The sequence below is a fragment of the Osmia bicornis genome, chromosome 16 (assembly GCF_907164935.1).
Source record: "Osmia bicornis bicornis chromosome 16, iOsmBic2.1, whole genome shotgun sequence".
NCBI classification, from domain to species: Eukaryota; Metazoa; Arthropoda; class Insecta; order Hymenoptera; family Megachilidae; genus Osmia; species Osmia bicornis.
In genome coordinates, this window is record NC_060231.1 from 1813789 (window position 1) to 1825978 (window position 12190).

Consider the following 12190-nt stretch of genomic DNA (forward strand, 5'->3'; position numbering starts at 1 on the left):
AATATCTTAGCAATTTTCTAAAAACGTTCGCCGTGTCGTTATGTGCCGTCGAGCTTGAGAAATCTTTGCATGAGCAACACAGAAATGGCAGCAACGTCAACTCGATATAATTACAAATTAAAACATTCAAAATCGACGCTCGCTCTTTCGACGTTAGAAGAGCCGTTTAAATCACCCGCCTTTCGCGCGAGGTTATATTACCTCACCGGTATCGAACGTGTCGAGATAACCTAAAAAACTTGCGAGAAACGAAGAACTCTGAAAACCGGAGGATCGTGTACTTTTTAACACCCGGTTCGTCGAAATTAAATCGGAAATGCGTATGTATACATATGTATGTAGTTGACCGGGTGGAAACAGAGTATGTATCGTGTAGCGAGTATGGTTAAGAGCTGTCAAGCGCACGCCGGCTAGACTGGGTCAACTACACTCGTGCACTCCGATCGGTCTTAGGCAACGTACAAATGGAGACCAGGCACATTCGCGAGCCGAGTGAATGAAACGACGTCGAGAAACTCGTATACTAGATTATTCGATACGAGTGAAAATCGCACGGCGTAATGATCGAAACGAGAACTCGAACGCGACGATTATCGATAGTCGTAAACGATGAAACTTACCCAAAAGTAGTAATTTGAGTTCCCGCCTGGCATCTCGTTTGTCCTTTCGTAGTTGCCGCTCGATCTCTTGATTGATTCGTTTCTGCTCCTTCGCCTCTTCCGACAGGCAGCACGCCATGGCTCAGGACGGCAGGATCCTTGACGGACGGAGGAGGAAGAGAGGAGAAAAATGAATAGAAAGAGGTGGAAAAGAAGGATGAAGAGGAAGAGGAGGAGGAGAAGGAAGAGGGAGAGGGGGAGGGAGAGGGAGGGAGGAGGGGAGAGAGGGAACGAGCGATTTGCGGTAGTGACGAGTGATTGCCGAGCGGCGAGGTTTGTCGTAGACAGCAGTGGGCTCGACGGCTCGGTATCGTCGTCGGGCCGATATTACCTTGCTACCGCGAACGAGCGACGACGTCTCGTCGCCGTCCTCGTGGCTTTCTTCTCGTGTTTCCTTTCCTCTCGTCCTGGCGGAACCAACGAAATTCTCAATCGTTCGCACCACCACCACTACCGCCACTAGCACGGTTCACCACCGACACTTGTCCACAAAGACGACGACGGCGGCGACGACGTAAACGCGAGCGTAAACTTAACGGATGCGGCTCCGGGATCTCCGTATTCTCAACAACTTCGGCACACGCGGCGACAGAGCACTCCTGGCAGGGCTCGACGACGCCAGCGACACATCAACACATGTACGCACACGCACCAACCTCGGCCGGTAGCTTGTCTCTTCTCCTATCCTCTCTCTCTCTATGTGTCGGCTTCTTTACGCCTCGGTTTTTTTTTTCTCTCTTTTCTCGTCGCTTCCCTCGATCCTTCGCTTCTGTTTCACACTTATTATCCGTTTACCTTTAACCTTCTTTATGCACACACACACGTTTTTACGACGAAACGTGAAACGCACTCGCGAGAGATGTCGAGGAAGCGGGGGGGACACGCGCGTACACGTTTAGCCTTTTCGTCGCGGCGTGATTTCGACGATTCCGGTGAGAGAGGAATTTCGCGAGAGCGAGGTCCGTTAGATCGAGATCTAAAGAGTTCCGACTTGTACCCTGTCGAATCTCGATCGTCGGTCCCTGGGTCCCTCGCTGTACCCGCGTACTACTCGCGAGAGAGCTCTCGTACGGCTCGTTCGCTTGTTCACTCGGTCCCCGGCGCGGTTGGGTGTGGTAACCCACCGGTGCTCTATCTCCTTCTCTTTCGTTTCCTCTCTGTCTCTCCTTAGCTCTCTTTCTTTTTCACCCCCTCTCTGTATATCTTTCTCCTTCTCTGCTTTCTCTCTCGATCTCTGTCTTTCCTTCTTTCTTTCGGTTTCCCTTCTTACTCGCTCTCTCTCTTTCTTTCTCTCTCTCACGCGCCTTTCTCTCTCTCACTCTAGGCTACTCTTTCTGTACCGTACACGCAGCGAGATAGATTCACACTGAATATGCACCGTGTGCACACATACGCAGCCTATGCGCGGAGAACGTATGCCAAACGACGAACACGATTGCGAAGCAACGTAGACGGAAACAACGAACCGGGGACGACAGAATAGAAGACGATGACGAGGTCGTCTGCTGTTATTGCCGCTGCTGCACGAGCGCCCACACCTTGAACGGAGCAACTCCTCCTGCGATTCGCGCCGCGCCCGCTCGGTACGCAGCCTTTTATCAACCCTCAGTCGCTCGAGAATCCTGTTAGACCAAACCAGATTGGCGAAGCCCCGACACCGTAGGTCGTCGTATAGTGGTCTGTAGGCGCGGGGGCGCGCACGTGTCTGCTAACGAGATTAAAATCGGCGAGAAGGAGGAGGTGCGGCCGCCACCCGCCGGGGAGGAGGCACGGAGAACGTAATAGCGCCGCGGTGTTTCAGATATAGGTTATACTTGCCTCTGTAGAACCGACCGATTCTGACGGCTCGCAGCGACACAGCTGCCACCGCTACTCCTTCCAAAAGATCACGCGCGCACTCTCCGACGCTCTCTGTATCTTCTTCCCTCTTCTATTACGACCTTCTCTCTCCTTCTCTACTACCGGCTAGTTTACTCAAACTTTCTAGATTTCTTTCATGCCTCTAGCTTATTTCTAATTTCCTCACCCCTTTGGATCGTGGACACGTTCAAAATAAACGTGTTCCGATTTTCTTCCTCGTTATTATATTTTCTTTAAAGGGCCTTTCAATATTTTTGAATGCAACTTTTAAATATCGAATGATACATGCAAATTGCAATATATGATGACTAAAATCTTCATAAAGACATGAGGTAACATTTACCTGGTGATTGCTCCAATTTTAAGGAAGTTCAATTCCCTTTTAGGAATTTGAAGATTTTCCTCAATAATTACATATTTTGAGATATATTAAATGTTTATTTCAACTATATTTCTTATGGATTAAGATTAAAAATTTGGACAGGAATTCCAAGTACTTTTAAATAAAATAAAAGTTTTCCTTTTGATTTGAAAAAATTATAAAATGGTTTTTAACATATTGAGTTTCATAATGATTATTTGTAACTGATATCTTAAATTCTGTATAATCGAATAATTAGTAACTGGGAAAAGAAGACAAACTTTGAATAGCGTTAATATTATATTAATAGCATAAGGTACCAAATTAAGAGTGTATGTTTGGAAATTAACATATTGTGTCCCTAATGGTGTTTTAATTGTTATAGATGTTCATTTTCACCATGGTAGTTAATGTATTAATAATATAGCAATTAAAATAGTTTAGGTACAAATTAATTTACAATATTATATGAGATATTACGTTTTGTACCAAATTTTTGATAATAAAGGAATTTATATCTAAGGAAATGTACGATTAGTAATTTCACAGTTTTTTAAACAGTCTGAAAATGTAACTAATATAAAATAATGTATGACAAACTTATTATATTTCAAAAATGATTTTCTATTTCTGCAAATTATTAAAGTAAAATGAAACCTAATCAACTGAAACTGAATATTTTGGCATAAATGAATTTATATATTTAAAAAAAAAAACGAGAAAGGAGCAAGTATATCTAACAAAAGACTAATAATTTGCTATTTAGTACATATTTCTACAATCTAGATTTCAGTGGCATGGTCAAACCTTGGCATCATTTAATAATGGGATTAGTGTCCTAATATAAGGTTTCATGAAGTCCGTAGCTTGTATACACTGCATTTCTTAGATTGAGATTCATGGGTACCCGTTATAGTACTATTACAAACGTTTAAAAACGTTTTTAAACGTTTTATTTATGTTACCTGTTTTTAAATTATTTGTGTAAAGTTTTTCATCAATTCATTTAAGCATTTTTAAAACTTCATTAGCATTATTATTATTGTGCCAAAATTTTGGAATTTTCCCCAAAATTAAGAGAGATCAAATGTGGAGTGTTGTTAGCTGATACAGATTATTAACAATTTATATTTAATAATAGTTTTTTTTAGATACGACGTGAAAGTATTAGACATGATGTGGTCTCTGTGAATAGGCCACATATGCGGTAGTTCTTCCAGGGAAGCATCGGACTATCCCTTATATTTAATAATAATAAGTGATATAACGAAATATTACATTCTTATTAATCTCATACGTTTCTTATTTTTGGTAGTTCCAAATTATATCTGTAAATTAATTGTTGTACATGAATTAATTAAGTTGTACATGATATATATCTGTTATACCTATAATCATTTAGTATAGCATTATATTGTTAATGACTTTTTATTTATAAGATGGCTAATTTCAAATTATTAATAAAATTTTTAAGATTATTCATTTAAATGGTTTGGAAATATTACATCGTTACAATGCTATATTGCATCTTGTATAATAATTAACTTACTTCCTTTTTATACTTGTAGCTATGATAAATTAATTAATGTACATACATATGTATACGTGTAATTAACTATAATGATACTTAATTAAATGCATAAGAAATAATGATGTAACATACTAGTAAATAATTGTTAAGGTTTAACATCTTTCAGTTTACTACTACATAATAATTAAAGTATTTGATAATCTTGTTGAATATGTACTGTTAAATATGTTGAATTGGAGTTCAAACTTATTGCATAAGGTTAAACGAGTGCTAATAGATGAGTAAAGTTAAGCATTCTAAATGCAGAAAGTTGAGATGCACATAAAGACTATTTGTAATGAATAAGAACTTCAAGAACAACAATATTTAAACAGTTTCAAGTTGTGTCAAGTATACTATGAAATTTTGTTGTATTTCTTGAAATTTTTGACATTTTAGAAATATTAATTTTTATAATAATATACACGATTTAGATGAGCTGTCTTTTTGTATTAACAATATATTTATTAAGATATTTCTTTAATTTTTTGAGATTCATAAAATAAGCTTAAAAACCTGTATTGTATTTATTCAAGGTAAGTATTGTTGTATTAATGAAAGTAAAATTTTTCTTCTGATGTTAATGATTGATAAAATATGCATTTGTATCATTATAAACATTTTCATTCATGAAGATGTAATTTTCTTACGTTCTTTTAAACAAGCAAAATTGGTTTCATTTACATGTTCTTTCATCACTGAAAATGAATTATTTTCAGCATCGAAACTATTTGTTAAAAAAAAAAAGGAAATGTAAATTAATCGTAGTCCTAAATTTTATACGTTTATTATGATACTTTCTTATTAGGTAGGGTACATTAAATAAGGAAGGTATGTTACAGGGTATATTATTAAACAAAACATGTATTTGAATCATAAACGCTTATGTTACAAACCAGTAATTGTTTATTATAATCGTTTTTAATTGAAAAGGACAATTATAGCCATAAATGTGTATACGCATTATAATTATAAATGATATAACAATTGGTTGCTCCACTGCTACACTAAATTTCAGATCTCTTTATTATTACATGGGTGCATTAAAAACTCTAATCAATATCAACAGTTGCTTGTTGCTTGCATGTTATATTAATAATAAATTAATAAATACAATATAAAGAAGGCAGGTAGCGATCGCTATTTTTAAAACATAATATCTTCATAGATAATAAATTATTTTCTACGCGTAAGTTCAGAAAACATTATTTACTGTAGTTTTATATACTTTTCATATTATTCTTTACAAATATATTAAAATGATATAGAACAGTTACTTTATGATATGATATTTTTGATTACATTTTACATCTACCGTGTAGAATATTATCAAATTTGTGGTTTATATTGTTTTTTTTCCTGAGGAAGCAGGAAGAATAATATACTTGTTTACCAGTCATTTCTTTTAAGTTAAATTAAATGCATTTGTTTGCTTCCTCAATGAATTGAATAATACATTGTATTAATAATATTAACAGATTCATCGTCAAATAATTATGATTACTCCTCGCATTATTATTTATGTTCTTGATGTTTATAACTGTTCTTTTAAGGATAATACTAAAAACTGTGTTTAGCTTGCAACCTCATAGTTGCATTAGTGGCATTATATTAATAATATACATCGATAATATTAGTAATACTATATCATATTGGCACATTTTTAATATACATCAATATTTGCTACTTGATAATTTTTAAAACAATGCTACCATGTACACAACCAATAAACTAAATTTGAATAAATAAACAATTTTCATGCTTCACTGTTCTGTTTTTTTTTGTATTATTGTGTGAATAATGAATAGAATAAACTGTACGAAACTGAACCAACGTAATTATTAACAATTCAATAATAATGTTCAAATTAATTAAAATTTTGTTTGATCATTGAAATAGAATTGAAATTATTTATTTGCAATCACTGGAATGTGTTCGTATTCAAATTATGTATGAAGATTATGTTGTAAAAATATTAAAGTGAAGCATGATGTGTTATATGATAATAATATTTGTTGCATTAATTAAATTTAACATCTATAAATTCGTTTCATGTTTAAGAACAGAAAAAGTACACTAATACAAGCTATTCTTTGTTATTACTGTAAGAATAGCTTCATTTTCTTTTTTTTTCTTTTGCATGATTTCCTGTTGGTCCACTTTATAGAGTATAAATATACGTTTATTTATCATCAATATCATAAATATATAACTGTAAAATAGTCGACACATTTTCATAACATGCACCTACAATGCTTCTCAAGTGAACGTGTCATTTGTTTAGAGTTTTAATTCGTACATAGGGTTAACTGTTAGTGTGACAATGGATCAATCGTTCAATCATAAAGCATTTCATTTATAAAATAAGCAATCCAACTTTCCTATATTCTCTTCGTCTTAGATGAATGCAATATAATGACAAAAGGATACACAACTTAGTGGAAGCTGAAGTTGATACTCTCCTTGTACTAATATATCATTGTAACGCTAGTTATTATATATAAAGTTTGATGCAAAATTTTGTCAGTATATTGAACGAGTATTAATTAACACTACAAATTTTCGTCATTGGACCATTTATTGATATTAGTTCTACTCTTACTGCACGAATAGAGGCAAAGGCAGTAATCTAATCACCGTCATTTGATTTTCTATGCAATATGTATGTACGTATGTCAGAAAAATACTTGGTCATAGAATGTTCACAACGTACTACGATAAAGGATAAAAGAGATGTAAATAAAATTTTAACCATATACTTTTGTGTATATCCCAGCATATTATACACAACATATGATACTCATGTTAATAAAAAATTCTGTTTATTCCAACATTTTCATTTCCTGATTCGGTATTAGTATATTGAAACTGATTTATATTTCTTGAAAATTAATGGTATCTATGGTTCTAACCTTTCTCATTGTATAAGTAAAGAATGTAAAACCTTCATATAAAGAATGCAAATAGGTAATTGGATTTCCAATTTTTGATCATTTCTCGTCAAAAAAATGCGTCGTGATCATTAAATTAGTTCTTAATAATAGTTTTCCGAATTTCTGTGGCCACAAAGTTATTTCATAAAATATTCTTAAAATGTATAATTCTATGTACACTTTTCATAAAATTATATATATATATATATATGTATATATATTATAGTATTGCATGATGTATTACAATATATTATTCGCTTAAATATTTTATTTGATTATTAATGATGTGTATTGGTATATTGAAAAATGGGATTAAGTGTCCCATGTTACAGACAATGAATGTTGGCACAGACAGTGGCTGGGTTAAGGCACTTTGGGGTGATAAATTCTCCGCAGTACCTTCCAGCGTAACCATCTCATCACACCCCCTTCCTTTCCCATTGCCCCTCATTGTTTACTCATTATTTAATCGTTTTCACTTTTTACAAGTTGTAACTATTTTCTTTAAACAGAATACGCTATTGCAGTGAGCATTGGAGTGTAATAGACAAATTTAGTAAAGCTCTCACAGAGGTTTCGTGAAGTTTGCTGGGAACATACCCTTCTCATTCGTACCTTCTTTGATACCCATTAACCAGCCTTGTTCCTAAAGTAACAAAATATTGTTTAATGTTCATTATTTTATTGTTGCGTGTATCATAATTATTAATGAAATACAAACCTGTTCTTCTGGATCATCGTACTCCACTACACGAATAATATCACCAACATCAAACGACAATTCATCTGCATCCTCGCGTCTGTATTTGTAAGTAGCCTTGACTCTATACAAAACCCCAGGTGGCAAGTTATCAGTCGTTGCCCCTACAGAGAAATCGGTACCATTTTCATATTCCACGTCTAAAATAATTGAATCCGCCTCATTAGTCATGGACCTGTGATTACAGTTTTATTTAAACTCTGACTTTCATTGATTATGCACAAAACTACTAAAACTTTCAGAGACTTTTCATTTCGTTCAAACATTTCTATACATAACTGAGAGTCAGAATTAGAGAATCAAGATTTCTTTCATTATATCAACAAGACCATGCACAAATGGGCAGGCAACATAATATAACGTTATTATATGTGTACTTGTTACATGTTATGTATTCTGAAATATAATTTGATGAATTGGTTTAAGCCTTCGTTAAAGTTTTCTATAAAGAAACTGATTTATAGTATATATACATATATTTTCTGCTTTGAAATACTTGCGCAAACAATAAATATAGTGAATAAATATTCAAATTATAGATTAACAATTTAATAAAAAAATATTAGTTTGGTAATCACTTGTATTGTACAAATTCTCTGGTTGCGCAAAACACAATTGGACAAAAAAAATTCAATGCACTCAATTTATATCTTTGAAAGAGTGGAACGTGTAACAATTGGCAGGTCGCATACTTACCGACTGGAATATCGTACAGCTCTTCGACTCGCTTAGAGGCCGCTACTGTGCTTTGCGGGGATGCGTCCTGATTATTGAGGGAATTATCATTGCTGTTAGCATTGCTGTTAGCATTGCCGTTTAATTGAGTAGTCGGCGACGTATTTCTCGCTGCCGGAGCAGATTCATCCACGGCTGTAACACGCAATAAAGCTCACTCGAAACTAAACATTTAGCCACACAATTGTGTCTGCGGGAAGGTTTTATGTGGCATGGCTACATTAATGTTACACGCATGCACAACGTCTTAATTAGTCTACGCAAACGACCCAAAAACCCACAAACGTAGGAGTCATGTCTATATAATATTTACCTGGTGAAATATTATTCTGAGCTGGTTGTGTGTTGATTATTAAACTGAAACAAATAAAATACACCGTTTAAAGATACACGTTCGATTCAGAATTTTAAACAAGTTTTACTTACGAAGAGTTGGCATTCGGTGATTTTGGAGATTGTGGTTCAGTATTCTTCTTTAGTGTGTACGAGCCCCTCTGACTCTCATTTGCCAATTTATCGACGATCGCTTCTAGCTCAGAATATACCTAAGGAATGGAAATTAAACACACATGTGTCATTTAGAAATAAAACTATAGATTGGGGTTATTAACACGTTCAGGGACGGAGTAACACATTTGTAGGTCCCTGCCCCTGTGTTGTCAGTAAATTTACCTACATGGATCTGAACGTGTTAATTCGAACAGAGTTCATAATTAATAAAATTTCTGTACGATTTAAAATAAATTTTAACAAGTAAGACGCGTATGTCGTACCTTAGCGCTCTCAGTGTGAAACACTTGCTCAGCAGCAAAAAGAGTCTGCAAATTAGTAACGAGGAAAAGAACGCGTGAGTCGTACAGCGCAGGTAGCTCGTCGTGAAGCTCCGAATTTAATTGCTCGTATGTACGTTTAGCCTCCTCCAACATCTCTTTTCCTCGAGATACTTTAAGCTCGTCCCGTTTCCTTGGATTGCATTGTAGTGATTGGAAGTTGTGCCTCTGACTATCGTAATCGACTAATTTTCGTCCACGTTTGTCGATCTTTTTCTGTAACAAACATCAATATATTCTTCATTAAAAAAAATTAAAATAGCAATAAAAAAATTGATATACAGTGCACGATAGGATTATGATTTTTGAGGCCTCGGCGCTAACGAACTTTCGAGGGCCTCCTTGCTTGATAAGCTTAGTTTAAAAATTGAAATTTATTCTAAATAAAATTAAGTAACATTTAATTGTAAAGAAAAAGAACAATAGTAAACGAAATTTCATTCAATATTCTTTGACATAGTAAAAGGAAGACTTAGAACGGGGCCCCGTGCAAAGTAGGGTCGGGATTGTAGACCCCTTTAATTCGGCGATGATATAGTGTCTATCATCTTACAATTAAGGTCCCACCACTTGTGTTTATTGTGTCATCAATATTTTTTAGTTATACAGTAAATTTTATATTTGAAATTAAAAATGACATTAATTTTTTCTTAATCAATCTTAATTAAAGTTTCATACATTAGGATTTTTAGAAATCTTCCTTCCCGCCATTTTCTCTAGGGAAACCTATTATGCTCGATACTGTACAGTAGCTTCCCTAGGAAAAATAGCATTACAGGGAAAGCAGAAATTCTCAACACCTTAATTTTGATGATGTTAATATTAAAAGTGGTTTAAGAAAAGATAACATAATTTTTGAATATTAAATATTATAAAATTTAGTACATAACTGAAAAGTACGAATAAACAAGTAAATATTAATTCAAATTTTCCTGCCTAAATGCAAGTGGTGGGCAGTCATAGGGCCGTATTCATAGTCGAGACTTAAGATAGAAGAGAATTAATAACAAAGTATTGAAAAAACAGCACAAAGCTGATGCGTTATTAACGAGGAGTCATTGAATTCCGTATAAATTCTTCTCCATGCAATTTCTTTATCTTTTAAATTTATTAGATTACTTTTTTTACACTCTACTACATGGTTATATTTTTTTTAAATCTCTAAAAAAAAACTTTTCTCCACAGGAGTGTAATGTTTGCTTCTATTTTTTGCACTTTCCATCTCTTCACAATTAACACTTCTGATTCTCAGTACTTGTGAACACAACACAAGCGTCCCTCAAGAACGAATGGCAAGGCTGCTTATGATTGGTTGCTCCAACAGAATTATTCCAAACGCAAAAAAGATTGTCTTAAGCACAGACTTTATAAAGTCAACATAAGCAACGACTGTAAATTCCTAACGTCTTAAGAGAAATAAAGTCGACTTCTAGAAGTCAATCTTACGGACTATGAATACCACCCATCACAGCCGACTCTAGTACTAGCCGTGCTGAAGCAAAAATGGCAACACCGCGGGAGTCCGGTCTGAATATATCAACATCTAACCCTACTCTATCTGCCTCCCGGACTCCCAGACTCCCAGCCAATCAACGTCGTCGGACTCACGGCTACTCTCTGGACTTCACATAACCTCTTTGGTTTCGTTCCAATAATTTCGCTTGTTTCAAGGTTTTTATTCACTTATATACACGTTTATCAATTCTTAAATGTTTCAATTTGATCCAAAGATGGTCTCATTTTGCTTTATACCTAAATTTTCTTGAAACCACTGTAAATATTTCAAATATCATGCTTCACAACACCAAACTACTTCGAGAGTACACAAAATTTATATCACATTTATAACAATTTTATACTACTACATCACTTCTACTTGCCATAGTTGCAACGTTTAAGTATTGTTTATACATAATTAATACAAAATAGCGTATATTACTACAGCTTTTAATTAAAAAAGACGGTAATTACAATTCCGAGCACAGGACTCTGTTTTTGAAAATAGGACTCCCGATTGTCACGTGAGCGGTGTTGCCACGTTGTTCAGCATGGCTAGTACTAGAGTCGGCTGTGCACCCATAGATCTATAGTCATTTTTCTCGGGACCGTCTCCAGGGTAGGACGGGAGTCTGGGGAAGGGGAAACTTCTGAGGAGAACCGGGAACCCAGGAAAGGGGAAGTCTCTGACGAGGACCAGGAAGCACCGATCCCTGCACATACCTACGGGAGTGGGGAGCCCGGAATTTCATCATTCTCTCTAGGGCAGAGCCCGGCAAGATTTGCACTTTTCAGCCGATTTTCAGCTGGCTCCGCCTACCGCTATTCCCCTTGCCGCGACGTTCAGCGCACAGCCAACGAACCGTTTGAGGATCAGGAGCGTATCACTCGTAAACGTATGCTGGCAAACACTTAAAGAAAAACGCATCGACAATAGTACCTCGCGGGTGGGGTGGAAAGCTATAGCCGGCATATGTTCACGAGT

General features: G+C 35.4%; 2 protein-coding genes across 15 annotated transcripts in view; both read right to left on the reverse strand.

Annotated features, from left to right (window-relative positions):
* LOC114880218 (guanine nucleotide-binding protein G(q) subunit alpha) overlaps positions 1-1866 on the reverse strand; it is a 57259-nt gene extending 55393 nt beyond the window's left edge. For all 8 annotated transcript variants that reach the window (XM_029195990.2, XM_029195987.2, XM_029195991.2 and 5 more), the window contains exon 1: positions 621-1866. In XM_029195990.2, the coding sequence (XP_029051823.1) occupies positions 621-738 (118 nt within the window). In that variant the 5' untranslated portion in view covers positions 739-1866. The remainder of the gene's footprint in view (positions 1-620) is intronic.
* Positions 1867-5296: 3430 nt separating this feature from the next.
* Positions 5297-12190, reverse strand: part of LOC114880225 (amphiphysin) — a 101562-nt gene continuing 94668 nt past the window's right edge. For 3 of the 7 annotated variants that reach the window (XM_029196011.2, XM_029196013.2, XM_029196017.2), the window contains 6 exons: positions 9652-9924; positions 9305-9423; positions 9192-9235; positions 8840-9013; positions 8105-8283; positions 5297-8029 (listed from right to left, as the gene is read on the reverse strand). In XM_029196011.2, the coding sequence (XP_029051844.1) occupies positions 7949-8029; positions 8105-8283; positions 8840-9013; positions 9192-9235; positions 9305-9423; positions 9652-9924 (870 nt within the window). In that variant the 3' untranslated portion in view covers positions 5297-7948. The remainder of the gene's footprint in view (positions 8030-8104; positions 8284-8839; positions 9014-9191; positions 9236-9304; positions 9424-9651; positions 9925-12190) is intronic. The other 4 variants (XM_029196012.2, XM_029196014.2, XM_029196016.2 and 1 more) reach the window with 3 other exon arrangements.